This window comes from Sapajus apella, unplaced genomic scaffold (assembly GCF_009761245.1).
Source record: "Sapajus apella isolate SASKATOON/1434 unplaced genomic scaffold, GSC_monkey_1.0 scaffold20, whole genome shotgun sequence".
In the NCBI taxonomy this organism is placed as follows: domain Eukaryota; kingdom Metazoa; phylum Chordata; class Mammalia; order Primates; family Cebidae; genus Sapajus; species Sapajus apella.
The window spans coordinates 8,217,241-8,235,658 of NW_022436960.1; the positions used below are offsets into that span (position 1 = coordinate 8,217,241).

The following is an 18,418-nucleotide window of genomic DNA, read 5'->3' on the forward strand; positions in this document are numbered from 1 at the left end:
CATGTTGAGAAATTGAGTCATTTACTGATCACCTTTAAATTGTATCCCTGAGTACATGTGCTTGCTCTGTGTGTGTGTGTGTGTGTGTGTGTGTGTGTGTGGGCATAATGAAATGTCAAGCAATTTTAGACATTTTTCTCTACGCTTTTCTGTGTTTTAGTTTTATATAATCAGCATATAATTTTTTATAAGCAGACAAAGCCAGCAAGCTTTTCTCCTGGGCAGCAAAGAGCAGAAATATTATCAACACGTAGAAAGTCGATCTGGGGAGAATGTGGATATAGAGACAAAAAGCTACAACTGTAAATGAACATTTTCGCTCCTGGTGCTAGCCTCCCTTTCTCTGTGGCTGCAAACTCCTGAGCCAGCCATGGACAGCCTGGAGAGGAGAGGGATGTCCCACCTCCCATTTTCAAATGATCTATCCTTAGCAAAGCACACAGCTAGGAATTTGGGCTGGTGCGGCTGAGCCAGGCCCGGCCTTCCTCCCTTCTGTCTGGGCCCCTGGAGTCCAGGCCTGGCCAGCCCCTCTCCTCCACCCGGCCTGGCACTCGGGCACCCTGGCCAGCCAGGCAGAGCCAGGGATGGCGATTTTACAGCACTTTTATGGCTCTATTCTTGCCCAGTAAACCCACACCGGGCCCCACAGACGCTCTGTGCGAAGGCCAGGCCCTTCCAGAGAAATGGTTTCCTACACCTTTACAACGTGATAGGAAAAAAGGGGCCGTTGGCTTTATGGAAACTATATAAAGTTTATGGAGTCTTGGCAGGCCAGAAGTGGAGAGGGCCTGCAGGATGGGGGTGGGCATCTCAAAGCGAGATGGCCATGAAAGAGCCGCAGACCTGCATGTCGAGACACCAGTCAAAATGCCAGTGACCAGAGCAACGCTGGGGGACCCTGGGGGCCGAGGAAACTGGCCTTGCTGGCGGGAGCAGCTGTGGGGGTGCTTTCTGGGGTGATATCATTTAATCTCCATAGCGTTCCTGTGAGGGAGGCATGGCCAACCTCATTCTGTGGAGGGGAGACCAAGGCAGAGGTGTTTTAAAATTCAGATGTGCCCAAGGTCGCCCAGCCAGGGGTGTGGCGCCCGAGTGGATGTTCTGGGGCGGGCTTGAGTTCTCACAGCCTCTCCCGTGTATTGAGCGACGCGTCCCAGTTTCAGGTCCGGGTAACGTGGTGTCCACACTCTGCTTCAGTTTGGGACTTGTCTGCTATTTGTGGTTGTCTTGGGGTCCCCTGGGGTCCTTCTATCAGCCCCATCCCCCTCCGCGGGTCAGCTTTGCTGTTGAAGCTGATCTGTGCTCAGGTCGGCCTGCTGGCCTTGGCTGGAATGGAAGTGAAGCCACCCAGAGGGGTTGGCTCTGAATCAGGACAGGGTTAGAACAGAGTCTTTGCCTTTGGCCACCCCCTGCCTTTTTCCAGTTCTGCCAGCAGATCCTCTTGGGGCCCTGCAGGAGTGCCTCACGGGGTCTGAAGTCATCTTTTCCAGTTCCTGTCAGCCTTCGGCGTTCTGATCGATGTCTCCTTGCATGTGCACCTTGTGACATCCATGTTTTCTCTCTTTTACTTACGTGACTGTGAATTGTTGGAGTGCAGATTCCATGAATGCTTAATTCTTCATCTCTGGTTTCGTCCAGAGAGCCTGTCATAATTTCCAGAATATGGTGATTACTGAATAAATATCAGGTGGGAGGATGGGTAGTTGGATGAATGGCTGGCTTGATGGATGGATGGACAGATGGATGAATGGGTGGATAAATGGGTGGTGGATAGATGGATGGAGGGATGGATGGAGGGATGGGTAGGTGGATGGATAGTTGGATAAATAGATGGGTAGATGAATGGATGGATGGTAGATGAGTTTTGTGTAGACTCTCAGATACCCACCTCCTCATTTACATCCTGGATTGCAGTTAAACTAGCAGCCTAACCCAGGTTCTCTGAGGCTTTTACTAAATGCACTTCTGTTTCAAGGGATATACTTTGCTCTCACTGAAGCCATGTGGAGAAACCAGCCGGAGTGTTTGAATGTGTGCGTAAATACTTTACGGTCCCCATAAACTTGTTTCAAGACAGGTGGGGGTAAAAGTATAAACCGGGACAGCCTCGTGGGAGGGCAATTTGGAAGTAGCTATTAAAATTTTAAATGTGCCTACCACTGAGACCTAGCAGTTCCACTTTTAGTTGTCACGGGTAAGAAATACGTTCATATGTTTGTGCACAAAGAACCGTGCACCAGGATATCATACAGTGCTTGTATCTGCATTGCTCAAAACGGTGAAAAATAGGCAGTAGCCTTGATGTTCTTCAACACGGGGGACACCCAGACTGTGGAAAATGCTGTAGCCATCAGAGAGAATAAGATGGATCCATATTTCAAAGGGGAAGGATCTCCAATAGAGCTTGGGACAGACACTCTCCCAGCTTCTGGGAGCTTCCAAGACTCTGGTACTCACTGGTCTCGCATATGTCCCTCCCAGCCTCATTTCTGTTCAATTCTTTTCCCTCTCCCTTCCTTCTCACCCATGAAACACAGTTTACTGTAATTCGCTCTTTAATTCCTATGCCTACTAGCCAGCGACCCTTCCTTACAGAAAAGGAGGAAAATGAGAGAAAAGCAGTTATGTGCGTAATTACTGTCTGCTGGTTCTTCAATTAAAAAGATTGAAAGGCATAATATTGAAATGTGTTTTATGGGTGACACGTTCTACCAAATAATGAGGCCAAGAAGAAGAAAGTTCCGTTGTCATAGAAAACCATAGCCTTTGCTCTCCTACAGGAGATAAATTGGCTCTCATTTTCTTATTGCTAAAGAAATGTGAAATGGTTTTAGGCATATATTATATGGTCTTTCAATATGTTGAAATCCAGAACTGAGTAGTTTAGGAGTCGTCTGGCTCAGATATTGAAGGAAGTTCCCTGGAGGCATGGCAGCTGGCACCAAGGAGGCTGCAGCCTCAGGCCACCAGACGTCCTCACCCAGACTCTAGCGCTGGGACCCACCTCCGAAACATCCTCTGGGTCCTCGAGGGCCCCAGGACAGCTAAGGCCACAGAACTTAGGAGAGAGCGGAAAAAGCACAGAATCCGGAGTTCCACCAGATTCGGGCTGTTTATTAACTATTTGGCCCTCCGTTTCTTCATCTGTAAGACAGAAATGATAACGTTACTATTAATTGTGTGACCTTGGACAAGTTACACCATCTCCCTGAGCACCACTGTCCCATCTGAAGGTTGTAATAGCACCTGCCTCAGAGGATGGTAGGATTAAATTAGTTAATGCATGTAAATTACCTGGTTCCGTGCCTACCACAAAGCAAGCTTTCGGTACTTTAAAAAAAAAAAAACACTGTTGTGACTATTGCAGACACCTTTGGCACGATTGGAATGACTGGAATTCAAACTCAAGCCTTCCACTTCCAGGGTTCTGGCCAGTGTGGGGCGGACAGACCTCGCTGGGGATTCCCAGCTCTGCCTGTCTTCAGCTGAGCAAGTCACTGGAACTTGTCTGAGCCCCATTCTGTTCAGCTGTAAAATAATCATTTCTACTTTGCAAGGGGAGTTGTAAGGCAGTGGTCTCCAGCCCTTTTGGCACCAGGGACTAGTTTTGTGGAGAAAATATTTCCATAGACAGGGTGGTGAGGGGAATGTTGTCATGCTCCTGCGAGAATCTAATCTAATGCCGCCGCTGATGTGACAGGGAGGCGGAGCTCAGGTGGTTGCTCCCCCCACTGCTTACCACCTGCTGTGCAGCCCAGTTCCTAACAGGCGCAGACCAGTACTGCTTCATAGCCCCGGGGTCGGGGACCCCTGTTGTAAGGTTTAAAGATGAGGCTGGGTGCGGTGGCTCATGCCTGTAATCCTAGTGCTTGAGAAGGCTGAAGAAGGTGGATCACAAGGTCAGGAGTTCAAGACCAGCTTGGCCAAGATGGTGAAACCCCATCTCTACTAAAAATACAAAAATTAGCTGGGTGTGATGGCACATGCCTGTAATCTCAGCTACTCAGGAGGCTGAGGCAGGAGAATCGCTTGACACCGGGAGGCAGAGGTTGCAGTGAGCCGAGATCACACCACTGCACTCCAGCCTGGGTGAAAGAGCAAGACTCCATCTAAAAAAAAAAAAAGCATGAATGGAAACAAAGTGTCCAGGACACAGTAAGTGCTTGGCAGATGACAGTTGCCCTTGGCAGTGAGAGATCTTTGCTAAGAAGCCTCTTTGGGTAATGCTCTCCCCGGGTAGAAGGGGTCCATTCCTGGTTTAGGTCCTTCTGGCTCAAGTTGGCTCAGCAGCAGGTGCCTGCAGGACTCTCTTTTCCTGAAGGGCACAAAGTCTGCCTTAGCTCTAGAAATAATAGCTACGAAGAAAAATCACTGGCAGCCCCTGTGCCAGGGACTGTGTGGAGCTGGCTCTGCAGGGGCCTGAGTGTCCTTGGAGCAGCCTGGGGAGTGAGTTCTTCATCCTCATGTGCAGATGAGACATGGCGGGGCGGGCGGGGAGAGGACCAGCCCGGGCACACAAAGCTGGGAGATGGCAGGGCTCAGGGCCTGATCTTGGTCTATCAGTTCCTTTCACCACACTGCGGCACTTTCCGGAGCCCCATCCCAATTCCTAATCATGGACTCCACTCCACCCCACCATGACTGTCCTCTCCCATCTCCTCACACCCGCCACTGCCACTAGGTGGCTATGCAGTGCCATTACAGCCTTGTGGGGTTGATTTGTATTTTTTTCAGCAGTGCTTCTTAACGTGGACTGTCAGATGTCTAAATGCTTGAATTGGGTTGTAGAGAATGTTCTGTTCTGTGTGTCTGAATCTGTGGGTTTACATAAATGCTCGGGGGTTGGGCTGGGGAGCATGGGTTCTGGTGCCAGCTAAGGCCTTGCCAACCCCTTCCAGAAAGGACTCTGTTTTTACATGGGTCATCCTGGGGCTCTGTCTGCCCTCCACCTAGAATCTCCCCTCAGGCAGCGGAAGGTGTGATTTTGCACGTATTTGTTTTTCTCTCATCTAATGGCATTTCTTTGTTTTCAGTTGAGAGGGAAAATGTGCAGAAGAGGACCTTTACTCGATGGATAAATCTACATCTAGAAAAGGTAATGAGGCACTTGGGTGTTCGCTAAGTGATAGATTCATCTGCTGCTGAATCGACAGTTGCAGAGTGTGGAGGGGGACCTGGTGACCTGTGCTCCTTTTGTTGTTCATTCACTTAAACATCTGTGAGTGCCTCCCCTGCCGGTTACCAAGCTCAGGACTGGGAGGAGATGACTGAGTCTCGTCAGGGGAAGGAGGAGAGGGTCTGTCCTTAAGTAGGAATCTGAGCAGATGTTGGAAGGTGCTCCTTGTTGAACACACCAGCACCTCCATAGACAGGAAGCAGGTGTCTTTGGGCCTGAAACTCAGGCGGGCATCTTGATTGCCAGAACTGGGCTCTGTGAAGAGCCAAGAGCCATTTGTGGGTATTTGGGTTGATTCATGCAAGAACTCTGATCATCTTTGGACAAAACTAGATGTCCTTCTAAAGTCACACCGTGTTACTGTTTAATAATAGTAATGGGGCCAGGCACAGTGGCTGTAATCCCAGCACTTTGGGAGGCTGAGGCAGGTGGATCACAAGGTCAGAAGTTTGAGACCAGCCTGGTCAACATAGTGAAACACTGTCTCTACTAAAGATACAAAAAAATTAGCCAGGCTTGGTGGCACACCCCTGTAATCCCAGCTACTCAGGAGGCTGAAGCAGGAGAATCGCTTGAACCTGGGAGGTGGAAGTTGCAGTGAGCCGAGATTGTGCCATTGCACTCCAGCCTGGGCAACAGGGCAAGAATCCATCTCAAAAAAAATAATAATGATAATAATAATAATATTACCTGCCCCTTTTGATGTACTTCACTCTGCAGCAGGCATCCTGCTTAGTGCCACACACATGCCACGTCTCCAATCATCCTCAAGATGACTCGGGTTACCGTCTCCTATCAGAAGGAGGAAACAGGCATGGAGACATTATATGGCTTTCCTGAACTTTCTGTGGCTTCTTTTCTGTATTCAACTTAGTGGCCCTTCTCTTCCACTGTTTCTTTTTTTCCTTGCATTCTGTGGTCTGGCTGTTTTGAGTTGCATTTTGTGTGCAAGCATCTCATGCACACACCGTAAAACAGAAGCAGCAGGATCAGCTCCCCCAAGAAAGAGACTAAAGGAAGGGCCACGGAGGAGAGGCACTGCTGGGAAGGGATGAAGAGCTCTGGGTGAGAAGGGGAATGGGAGCAGGCAGAAATCCCAGCCCTCCTGGCACATGAGGTGGACCTCAAGGCTGTGGAGCTGGGGCTGGGAGAGGAGAGACAATTTTTCTCTTTTTTTAGAAAGTTGATTTTTATCTCCTCACTTCACCTCTTTCTCCTTGAGCACCACTACCTGGTTTTCCATCTATACTCAGCTAGTAGTCTCAATTCTGTTTGAAGCTGGTAGCACCCCACTTTCATGTCTGTAGGTATGTCTATTTTTTTCTCTCTTCTCCTCTTGAAAGGTTCAAGAGAGGCTGGGCGCAGTGGCCCATGCCTGTCCCCAGCACTTTGGGAGGCCGAGGCAGGTGGATCACTTGTGGTCAGGAGTTTGAGATCAGCCTGGCCAGCATGGCAAAACCTGTCTCTCCTAAAAATACAAAAATGAGCCAGACATGGTAGCATGTGACTGTAGTCCCAGCTACCGGGGAGGCTGAGACTGGAGAACTGCTTGAATCCAGGAAGCAGAGGTTGCAGTGAGCTGAGATCGCACCACTGCGCTCCAGCCTGGGTGACAGAGTGAAACCCTGTCTCAACAAACTAAATGGTTCAAGAGTACTATTGACTGCTCTTATGGTTAACAAATAAGAAAGGTTCTTAGGAAATCATTGAAATGATTAGAAAGCAGAGAAAATAAATGTGGCTTTTAGGAAGTGGGGCTCTTGACCGCAATTCTAATTCAAGTAGTTTACCTTTAGGTCTAGGGTATTGTACAAACAGGCACTCAGCCACCCACATCTCCACTCCCCACATGTAGAACACGTGACGTGGTGCCACCACGTCACCCAGGAGCCTCCTGAACTCTACAAGTGAAAGATTGTATCACCAATGGAGCTTTATAAATCATCTGCCAGTTGTTTTGACTATTGGTACGTTTTCGGCATTGCTTCTAAAGTGAAGTGTTATTTTTGGGGGAAAAAGAAAAGAAAACTGGTCCCCAAACCTGAGATCCCTGAGCTCTGAAATTAATGCCTGATGTGTGTCAGGGTAGCCGGAAATTCCTGCGGGAGGACACACTAGAGCCATGGAGTATTTCTTTCTTTCTTTTTTAAAAAATTAAAATAAATTAATACAGAAAAGTACAGAGGGTCATGTGGCAAATACCCCCAATCTCACCCACCGCCCCAAATGAACCTCTGTTCACATTTATCATATCAAGGATTTTTCTCCTTGGCCAGATTCCTGCCCCCTTCTCAGCGCAGGTGGGTAGTACCCACTCTGAAGATAAATCAGATAGCACCTGAAACTGATGTCTAATAAACAGGGCAAAATTAACAGCCATGTTTCCAACCTTGAGACTTTCAAGAACAACCTTTCATGTAAAGGAAACCTGGGAACTCCTTGGTGAATTGGGCTTAACTGCAATTTGAAGGCTGTCAGAAATATTTACTGAGTCTCTGGCTTCTGGAAAAATTCCTTAATTTACCGAAGGAGTTAGATCATGAAGAAAGCCCTGGGGGTGCTGTTTATTCGGCCATACCAATCTCATGAAGCCCACGGAGCGTTTGGGGCCCAAGGAGTGTTTTCCCTGGCGCAGGTTCAATTTCTCCCCCTGCCAGCTCGCAGGATGGACTCTGGCCAAGGCCCCGTTTGCTGCTGCTGCTGAGGCTCTTACAGGAACTGTCAATGGAAATTATTCTTCAGGTTTAACTCAGAAGTCAGGCTTGGCCACGGCCAGGGCTGGTAACTGGAAATTTTGTTAGTCCATTTATCAGGGGGTATTTCGTTCGGGTCTCGCGTTTTCTGTCTCGCATTAACAGGAATAACATTTCCGTAAGAGCCTCAGTAACCTGATGCCGTCATGCTTGGGGTGGAATGTGCCCAAGGAGCTGGGGCAGTTTGCAAAGAAAATAATTTGCCTTTTGGTTCAAAGATGCTGTTGCCCTTGAAGCGAAGCCCTTTTCTGTGCACCTGCGGGTGGAATTGCCCTGTATTTTGACTAACTGGGAGTAAAGGGACTCATATGAAGGGTAAGGAAATGCCACCTTCCTCCATAAAAAATAAAACACAGGCCCTCCACAGCTGCCACGGGAAGGAGGCTTTCCCACAGGGAAAGGGTGGCTGGGCCTCAGTTCCACTGTTTCCTGCCCCTGGGTCTCTGGCTGGTTATGGCTGCCACCTTCCCGTTGGCCTCAGGAGCACCATGCCCCATTAATCCTGGCTCCCATGTGAATGCCCAACCTTCCCCTGTATGCAGGAGCAGAGAGAGCACCCAGACCAGCTGCTCTAACCTTGCCAAAGTCCCCCATCTAAAAACGTAAACAGGAAGTTCATGCTGGGGTGGGAGCTTATTAAGAATCGGTTTTCGGCCAGGCATGGTGGCTCATGCCTGTAATCCTAGCCCTTTGGGAAGCCAAGGTAGGAGGATATTGCATGAGCCCAGGACTTTGAGACCAGCCTGGGCAATGTAGAGAGACTTAATCTCTAAAAAAAATTTTATAAATTAACCGGACACAATGGCACGTGCCTGTAGTTCCAACTATGTAAGAGACTGGGATGGGAGGATCACTTGAGCTGGGGATTTGAGACTGCAGTAAGCCATGATCATGCCACTGCACTCCAGCCTGGGCCACAGAGCAAGATCTCCTCTCAAAAAAAAAAAAAAAAAGAAGTAGAAGAAGAAGAAGAAAAATGCAAGTTTCTGGACCCTGCTCCCAGAGATTCTGTTGTGATTAAGAGGAGTTATTATCAAGCTTGTTTAGACAGTAGAAACCTTTCTTCAAGCAAAGCATTGCCTAGAACTGTAAATGTAGTCACCCCACCTTCTCTGTAGGTTCCACATCTGTGGGTTCAACCAACAGCAGATAAAAAAAATTCAGAAAAATAACCGCATCTGCACTGAACATGTACAGATTTGGTTCTTGTCACTACTCCCTACACAATACAGTACTGTATAACAACTATCTACATCGCATTTACGCTGAATTAGGTATTATCAGTAATCTAGAGATGATTTTAAGTATATGGCAGGATGTGCATAGATTATATACAAATACTGTGCCATTATATATCAGGGACTTGAGCATCTGCAGATGTTAGTATCTGAGGAGAGTCCTGGAACTGATCCCATATAGATACTGAGGGATGTCTGTACAGGCCAATAAAAGCTGTACCTCTGATTAAAGGGGGCCATTAGGATCAGCTTCCTCCTCCACCCCACTCTCTCTCATAGGGTGTCCTAAAGCTGCTCTGCTGAAGCCTAAGGTTCTGGGGAACACAGTTTGCAAATCCCTGCCCTGGAGCATCTAACTCACAAGTTCCAGCCAGTTCCTCAGACTTGCGGCCATGTACAGCCAAGCTCCTAGTGGATACCGTGTTGAACCACACAGTGTCAGTTCGCCTGGACAGCAGACCCCTTCCGGATCTAGGCTCAGAGAGGAAAGCCCAGGGGGGCTTCTAGCTATTCTCTCCCAGGCCCCCCTCCACACTCCAGATCCTGTTTAGGGAATTGCCTTTTTCCTCAGGGAGATGGAAGTAGTCTACGTGAACTGACTAGGGCTTCCATTTACTGACCCAGGGAACCCAGAAAGCGAGTGTGGGAAGAAAAATTCCTCTTTAAAGTTTCCTTTCTTGTTAAAGAATACGTGTGCTGATAACTCTTTGTCAAGCCCTATCCTCTGCAGCTGTTAGACATGCCATGCTTACCGGCACATAGTACAGTCTGTGTCCTTGTACTTTAACCAGTATCTCTGTGCTGAACACGCTCACAGGCATGTCCCAGCTCTCCATTGCTTTTCCCTGTTTAGAAAAGTTTTAAGTTGTTAGCCAGTCGGGTTTTAGTTTAGATTGTGAGGTCAGGCTCCAGCCAACGTAGATCAGAGACAGCAGTAAGAACGGCCCCAAATACATAAGGAATAAATGTGTCTGTGGTCCTTTGTTCATTATACTCTTGTGGCAGGATGGCTAGCGAGGGTACCCTTCCTGCAGTTCAGGAAGTAAAAACTGCATTGCTAAAAAAATTCTTTGTCTCAGTGCTAATTGTTCTTTGCAGCCCTGAGCTTCTGTTTCTAACAGTGAGTGAGTAGAGCAGAAAGAAGATGTTTCAAGAGCCATTCACCAGGAAGGGGCAGTCAGCTGAGGACATGTCCCTTCCACTGATGGCCACAAGGCATACGCCCTCTGAATGACATGTCTTCCTAAGGAGAGCATCCCAAGGCTCTGCAGGCAGGAAGCCACTTAGCAGTCAGCAGGTGGGACTGGGCTGGGCAGGCGGGCGCTGTGCCAGCCTCCCCACCTGCATGATCTCATTTCATTCCAGCTCAGCCCTCTGAGGAGGGTCAGACTCCTCACCTGCCCTGGCAGACAAGTACGCTGTCTCTGCAAGTGTGCAAGGTCAGGTTAGGCCCAGGGAGGTTAAAGAACGTGTCCAAGGCCAAGTCACTGTTGACGTAGAGCTTGGCTTTGAACTCAGGTGTGTCTAATGCCCTTGCTTCTCACTGGCTGATGTGAGAGGTGCAATGTTGGTTTATCTCAGGAAGCTGCATTTTGTGGAGGAATAGAGCGGGTAACCTGTAGCTTTTTAATTTTTTTGGTATAACTTTAATGAGTTTGATTTGTAATAATGAGCTTGTATTGCTTTTGTACCTAAACATGTAAATACACTTAAACATATTCATGGCCATGTAAATCGACTTCTGAACCTTTGAGTTCCTAGTAAGCCTACGGATGTGGGGTAAGAAAGGATCCTTCCCTTCACCCAACCGTTGAGCCATGCAGCAGCCAGCTGTACCCCCTCCCAGCCAAGTCTCACACGCCAGCGCCCTTTCTGGCTTCCTCTGCTAAGGGTTCCTCTACCTCCAGACTTGGTCTAAATATTGGTAAAACAATGACAGGCACCTCAGGAGGGCGCACTTTTGAAGACTGAAGCAGTCTAGGAGATGGGGGACCCCTACTGATACCCAGACTGAAGCCTGGAGAGTAACCGGCCCAGGGTCTTGTCATTGCCATGTGGATCTTGAGTGTGCTTGTGTTCGGCCCTTGTGGCCTGATACAGGAAACAGGACAATACTGAACAGCTAGCTTGACCAAATGACCAAATGCTGCAACTATCACTCGCCCTCTTTGAGCCTCAGTTTCCCCAAATCTAAAGTGAAGGGCGGCTGGGTGGGGTGGCTCACGCCTATCATCCCAGCACTTTGGGAGGCCAGGGTGGGTGGATCACCTGAGGTCAGGAGTTCAAGACCAGCCTGTCCAACATGGTGAAACCCCGTCTTTACTAAAAGTACAAAAATTAACAGGGTATGGTAGCAGGCGCCTGTAATCCCAACTACTCGGGATGCTGTGGCAAGAGAATCGCTTAAACCCAGGAGGTGGAGGTTGCAGTGAGTCAAGATAGTGCTATTGCACTTCAGCCTGGGTGACAGAGCATGACTTTGCCTCAAAAAATAAATAAATAAATAAAAGGAAGGGCCTGCACTAGGTAATTTCACATAAATCCTAATGGAATTATTTTATTCTACAGAAGGATACAGTCAAGACATGCCATTTCTTTCTGCCCTTAAGCATGTGGATGTGATCTGAACTTGGGGTCTGAGCTCTTAGGTTACAAGGGCCCCCAAGGGTCACTAGTTTGATCAGCCCCCTGGTGGTGAATCTTCTCTGCAGCCTACCTGCCAAGTGGCTGTGCACGGCTACCCAGGCAGGCATCACCTCAAGGAGGAGGGGCCTGCTACCTCCTTGGATGGCCTTTTCTGCCTGTAAACAGAACCGGATGTTTGGAAGTTTCCTCTTGAGCAGATACCTGCATCTCTGAAATAGCTTTGTGGACCACACAGGTTGCTAATTGGCTACTTTCTTCTCTTCTCTTTCAAAGTGCAACCCACCTCTAGAAGTTAAAGACTTATTCATTGATATACAAGATGGCAAAATCCTAATGGCCTTGTTAGAAGTCCTGTCTGGGCGGAATCTGGTACGTATGTCACATAAGGGTCAGAAAGAAGGAATATGCAAAGGAAAACACTGCTGAGGTTTTTTTTTTTCAACACATATACCTGCGTGCACACACACACACCTGGACAAGAAACTCTGAAGCAGTGACTTTTCTTTTTTATTGGTGCCTATGAGCCATATAATCAGATGGGACAAACTAGTACCCTTAAAAAAAAAAAAAAAGTAAATGTATTTTAGTAAATAAATGCCCAGTGTTTTCTGTGAGGCTGTTAAGGCTTAAGATTAGAACTAAACAGTTAAAGTTTAGCCAGCCAGCCATTATGTAAACTAGAATTATCACTAAAAACTGGAAAAATTGGAAGGGAAAGTCCTTTTGTTAACCACCCTAGGGCTAAAACTAGAACTGCTGGCTTCTAGAACATTCTTTTAAGTATGACTGAAGTGGAGCCAGCTGGTCTTGACATTCATTTCACCTTGGACATGAGCCAGACTTCTCCATGTTGCATGCATCTGCTGTGTGCAGATTGGCCCTTTTTCTCCTCTTCACAGACAGTGGGATTTTTCAGCCTTGGCACGGTTGACATTTGGGTCAGATGGTTTCTTATTGTGGGAAGATGTCCTGTGCATTGCAGGACATCTAGTATCTAACTGCTAAATGCCAACATCACCCCCGGGTGTGACAGCCAGCCATCGCCCACACATGATGAAATGTTCCATGAGGGGGCAACCTGACCCAGTCCAGAATGTAGGAGTGTGAAGGTTGCGAAGACCTGCTCTGGAGTCCAGTGTTTGATTTGGCCTTGGCAACCCATCGTGCCTAACACAGAGGTGCAGCCGTGGGGTCACTCCTCTACCAAACCGTAGCTCAGCCAGCACAGAGTGTCCTGGGCCTGTCCTTAACTGTAGGTCTAGAGTCAAGAGTCCCTGCTTCTCTTCTCAGATGTAATGTAGCTAATACCTTATCAGGCTTCTTAACCCTCCCCCACTTTGCTTTCTTGTGGCAAAACAGGAGATAAAATTTATTAGCGGCACTCACAGAGGGCTATGCAATGTTATGTGATGAATTCCCAACAGTATGTGGTTCCTTGGAGGGACGTGCCATGAGCATGATCTCCAAAAGACTCCGTGAAAAAGTGCCTTCTGGTCCCTTGTTTGTGCTCCCAGCAACACAGGCTCCCCACTCTATTGCCAGAGCCCGGGTCACCAGCTGCTGTGTCCCTGGTGGGCCTCCGTGGGGAGTCTTTGATTCTGGAGCCCAGCCAAGAATAGGCCTCTACTTCCCCATGAGCGTGGCCTGGCACTTCACAGCTGGTAGAACTGACCCACTGGTTTGCCATGAAATGCCATCTTCCCCCAACCTGGAGGAGCCTCGATGTGCTTTGATTCGGGTTAAGTTGACTGTGATGGCAGTCCTGGTATGTAGAGCTAACACTGTCAGAGTTTTAGCTTCTGCAGACATCCTTCTCTCTTTCTCTCCTTTGACCTGGGATAACTGTCCACAAATCTCTTGGCTAGAAAACAGAAACATCTGCCGCCACTGGGGAGGACCTGGGCTGGATGATTTAGCAGCTGAGCGGTGATGCTGACAGCTCATGCTCCCTGCCCTAACAAAAGCAGCAGTTCAGCGAAGGGAACATGTGACTGAGGGTCTCAGGAGAAGGGAGGAATCTAACAAGCCAGGAGCTGGGTCCCAGAGAAAAAATTTGACAAATTTGTCCCTTGTCAGCTCACTTCAGTTCCCCCCACTCACCAGCTTCAGTGAGTTAAATCCCAAGTACTGTAAATAAGGCCAAGCTTCGAAAGCTCTCCGATGTCACATTTGTTCGTCCTGAGAGGTACCTGGGTTTGGATGCATTCCAGGTGGGTATTAGCTGTGAGCGCCTAACTTTGTCTTGAAACTCATGTGAAAAAAGTAAAGCACACCCAGCGGCAGCGCTGGGCATTGTGAAGTGCCTGCGTGGGTTGAATGTGCTTGTTTGTTCTGTTCTGTTTTATAGCTGCACGAATACAAATGTTCATCACATCGTATTTTTCGGTTGAATAACATAGCGAAAGCACTCAAGTTTTTGGAAGATAGCAATGTAAGTGTTTGAAGCGCATCCTGCTAACACAAGCTTGTCCTATTAGGAACAGAATGTCATCTGAAGTTCAGTGCTGGTCGCAAGAGAACCATGAAGCCTGAGCTAAAATGGTCAAATTCAACTAAGCTTAAATTTCACAGAAATCACTTAGGTGACCCCTCTGTTGGGAACATAGTCCCTGACTCCATGCCCACCCACTTTGCGTCCATCAGGATTAGAACTCTGATGGATGTTCAGTTGCGGAAGGGCAGAGCAGCTGACCGGCTCTCAGATATTTGGAATTTAGTTCATGCTTTCTTCTTCATTTCCCTTAATAAGAGTATGGCGAGCATGTCCAAGTGTAAAGCTTTCTCTTGCAACTTAGAATATGGGAGAAAAAGGGGAAGAGGAAGACTAAATGAGTCAGGGAAAAAATTATAAAATTCTCCCTTTTTTGATGTAACTTTCTAGACTCTGATGAGCTTTTCCTGTGCCTGGAACTCTGCCCCATGTTCTTCACACATGGGAAGGGTTGACTCATCAGGGATGGAGTTTCATCGCCCCTCTTTCATTAGGTTTCACCAATCAGTCCGTGTTAAAACAAAACCCAGCTTGCCCAACACATTGGCACACACACTGAGATTTTATCATAAAGTGGGATTCATTTGGGGTTCTTCATAGTAACAGAAGCTAAACTCAGTTGATTTAAGCAGAAAAGGAATTTGCTAAAAAGATACTGAGTAGCCACAGAATGACTTGAAAGACCAAGGAATCAGGGACAGAACCCTTGCCAGGCACCAGGACCACCGCAGAGCCCCCTGAAGGGACGGTGGGACATGCCCCCACTGCCCTGCCCCTGCAGCCTCAGGGCAGCCCCACCACTGCCTGCAGTAGGAGCTCTCTCTGCCTCGTGGTCATTTCAGCATCACAGGTTTGCTTTCAGCAACAGTTTGGGTCACATTTACTAAGGGTCATTTGTGGGCCTGGGACTGCTCAGCGCTGGGGACAGACAGCTATGTTAGAGACTCATCTGTGCCTTCAAGATGCTTAGGGTCAGCTGGAAGAGACCTCACATGGACAGGAAGCTGCATGTCGCACCAGGGCCATGAAGAAGAGGGACGATCCTGCAGAGGTGAAAACAAACAGCTGAGTGGGAGGGACTAGCCTACGAACAGGTGTGGCAATGAGGAAGAGCAGTGCAGAGGCCTGGGGAGGCCTGGCCTCCTGACATCCATCTGTCGTATTTTCCAAACTGCTCGCAGTAGCTGCCTGGAAGTCAATGAACATTAAAGCCTCCATCCACCCTACTTTTTCAAGCAATGGTAAATATTCAAAATGTGGGCATCCTATGTCAGCTTGGTGCCCTGTTGGGCCCCATTGGCCAGGCGGGTAGGACAAGTGAACAGCCCAGTGGGAAGGCAAGCCCGAGGGAGTGAGCCAGGTGGAAAGGAGCATTTCAGATGCAGTGTCTATCCTATTCCCAGAATCCACAAAGTACTCAGTGGGCCCTCGTGGTCGCTTCTTGTCCCATTGTCTCAGCCCACTGTCCTCAACAGGCTAAAACGGCTCTGCTGAGTCAAAGCAGTGCCAGAACTGGGTGGTGGATGCCAGGCAGCAGCCAGGTCTTCTCTGCTCCAGGATTCAGATGACGTTAGGTGCTGTGCCTGGCCCGTGTCCCCCACTCCCTCCCCTGCAACCACATACCACAGAGCACAGTATTTATGCCCACGTCAGAGATGGGCTGCCCCACAGGACCAGCTCTATGACATACAAGTTACTCAGCTTTTCTGAGCCTGAACTTCCTCATCTCTAAAATGAGTATATTGTAACACTAAAGAAGCTCACCTGTGAAAAGCACTCTCCATTCTCAGGATGGCCATTGTCACTCACTAGGCCCCTGAGTTGTCACCCGAGATGTGATAACTAAGTGTGATCCCACCTTCTCCCACCTGTAGAGGGAGAGGGGATCTTTCCATAAACCAGGTGGTCCACTTGTTTTCAGTCTGGAAAAACCAGCTGAGTTAGGAGGAAGAAGAGGAGGAAGACATTGTCCCTGAAGCTCTTGACTGAAGTCTAGCTGTTAACTTTTTTATTCACCACCAAAAACAAAATGGTGGCTGGGTACCCAAGCCACGGTCTTTGGAAATACCTGCTCCTTGGGGCCTTGGACCACCTGCAATCACCATCTTCCCTCAGCCCAGTTCTCTGAACCTCATGGTCAGGAGGGTGCTTTCTTTACATGGCCCTCCCAAGAGCCAGCAGCTCCCTGCTCAGCCCTGCACCTCTTAGGATGGTGCACTGTGGTGCTTATGGCACCCCTACAAGGCAGCTCTGTCTCCTCACTTTGAAACCTCATTTTAGAGGGCCACAGCTGTCACTTGCCATTTGGGCTTCCTCCAGGTGAGAGGGAAGGCCGTGGTGGTCAAGTTGACTAGCATCTTTGATTCCCCTGGACTGGAATGTGCTCAGTAAGCCACAGAAACAGAAGGTGCTGTCAGAGCAGTGGCTTAGGAGACAAGCAGGCGAGTTCTCACGCGTGATCCATCCTGCAGGACATGCGCTCGTGGTGAATGCAGACGCAGTACTGAACCTCAATTTGATTGACTGTGTTATTCATAGGATCGACAACTTCCTTCCTGGCCTCCAACCTGGCAGTGATGAGCCTGTGTTGTCTGAATTATATTCCTGGCATCTGCCCTCAAAACTGACTGCAGCCAGGGAACCCAGAAGTCTCCCTCGATTAGGCAAGCCCAGGCCTAACTGATTGGTGGTGTCAGAAACCCATGATGAACTGATAGGATCAGAGACCCATGTCAGACAGTTTAAAAAGCCATGAGCGGAAGTGAGAGAGGAAAGAAATAGAGGAGAAAGGAAAAGATTTCGTATGAGGTGCTCTCTTCAAGTTCTCTTTCCTGAGTCTACCAGGCAGAATTTTACAGTGTGGATCTGATGGTGTATCCTGACTTGGTTTCTCCTCTCCTCCTACTGAAGAATGACTTTTGCTTTATTAAGCGTTATTAAGAAAGATGAAAAAAAATGTGACAGACACCATTGTGGCCTGCAAAGCCTTAAATACTTCCTCTCTGGCCCTTTTCAGAGAGGTCTGCAGAGCCCCGATCTGTGTCCAGTACTGAGATTTTGTTTGTGGAATGAACTGATGACTTAGGGCAGTGATCCTCAAACCCGAGCATGCACCAGAACCAACTGGCACAATTGTTAAAATGCAGATTGCTGGACTCACCCACAGTGTCTGATTCTGTAGGTATAGGGGAGAATGTACATTTCTAACATGGGGGGCCCACATGATGCAGATGCTGCTGGTCCAGATGCCAGGTTGGCCTTAGGGATTTACCAAGAGTGTCATTCTGTGGTCACAACATAGTTAAATACATAGGTAAGACCCTAAAGGTTTCTACAAGAGGCTCATTTTAACTAATCAGTGGGATGTTTTCTAATGGTGCAGAAACCCTGGGTATAAACCTTTTCCCAGCACATGATTTCTACTTAGCAATGAACTCATCCACCCACAGTCCATGATTGCTGATGTCAGTGTTCTGTGCTTATTTCAAGGACATGCTAAATCCAGGCGTGGTGGTGTGTGTGTAGCAGACAGACCTACTGGGCATTTTCCAATCTCTCTTTCTCGGAAAAAGAATGACTGAAACCTTACCAGCTGCATGGCACTGGGCATGTTATATTTAACCTCTCTGAAATTTCCTCACCTGAACTGGAGGGACAATAGAAGTACCCACTGATATGGTTTGGCTGTGTCCCCACCCAAATCTCATTTTGAACTGTAGGTCCTATAATTGCCATGTGTTGTGGGAGGGACCTGCTGGGAGGTAGTTTGAATCATGGGAGCAGGTCTTTCCCGTGTTGTTCTCATGATAGGGAATAAGTCTCCCAGGATCTGATGGTTTTATAAAGGGGAGTTCCCCTGCACAGGTTCTCTTGCCTGCCGCCATGTAACATGTGCCTTGCTTCCCTTCACCCTCTGCCATGATTGTGAGACCTCCTCAGCCATATGGAACTGTGAGTCCATTAAACCCCTTTCCTTTGTAAATTACCCAGTCTCAGGTAGTATCTTTTCAGCAACATGAGAACGGACTAATACACCTACATGATAGGGTTATTGTGAGTATAAACTGAGTAAATATTTGTAAGGAGTTCAGAATAGTGACTGCACATGGTAAGT

At 48.2% G+C, this 18,418-nt stretch overlaps 1 protein-coding gene across 3 annotated transcripts in view; it reads left to right on the forward strand.

Moving 5' to 3' along the window:
• The window catches only part of CLMN (calmin), a 130,710-nt gene that overhangs the window by 78,309 nt on the left and 33,983 nt on the right, over positions 1-18,418 (forward strand). For all 3 annotated transcript variants that reach the window (XR_004271709.1, XM_032287505.1, XM_032287506.1), the window contains exons 2-4: positions 5,034-5,095; positions 12,087-12,182; positions 14,161-14,244. Coding sequence is in view for 2 of the 3 variants with exons in the window: in XM_032287505.1 (XP_032143396.1) it covers positions 5,034-5,095; positions 12,087-12,182; positions 14,161-14,244 (242 nt within the window). In the remaining variant the exon portion in view is untranslated. The remainder of the gene's footprint in view (positions 1-5,033; positions 5,096-12,086; positions 12,183-14,160; positions 14,245-18,418) is intronic.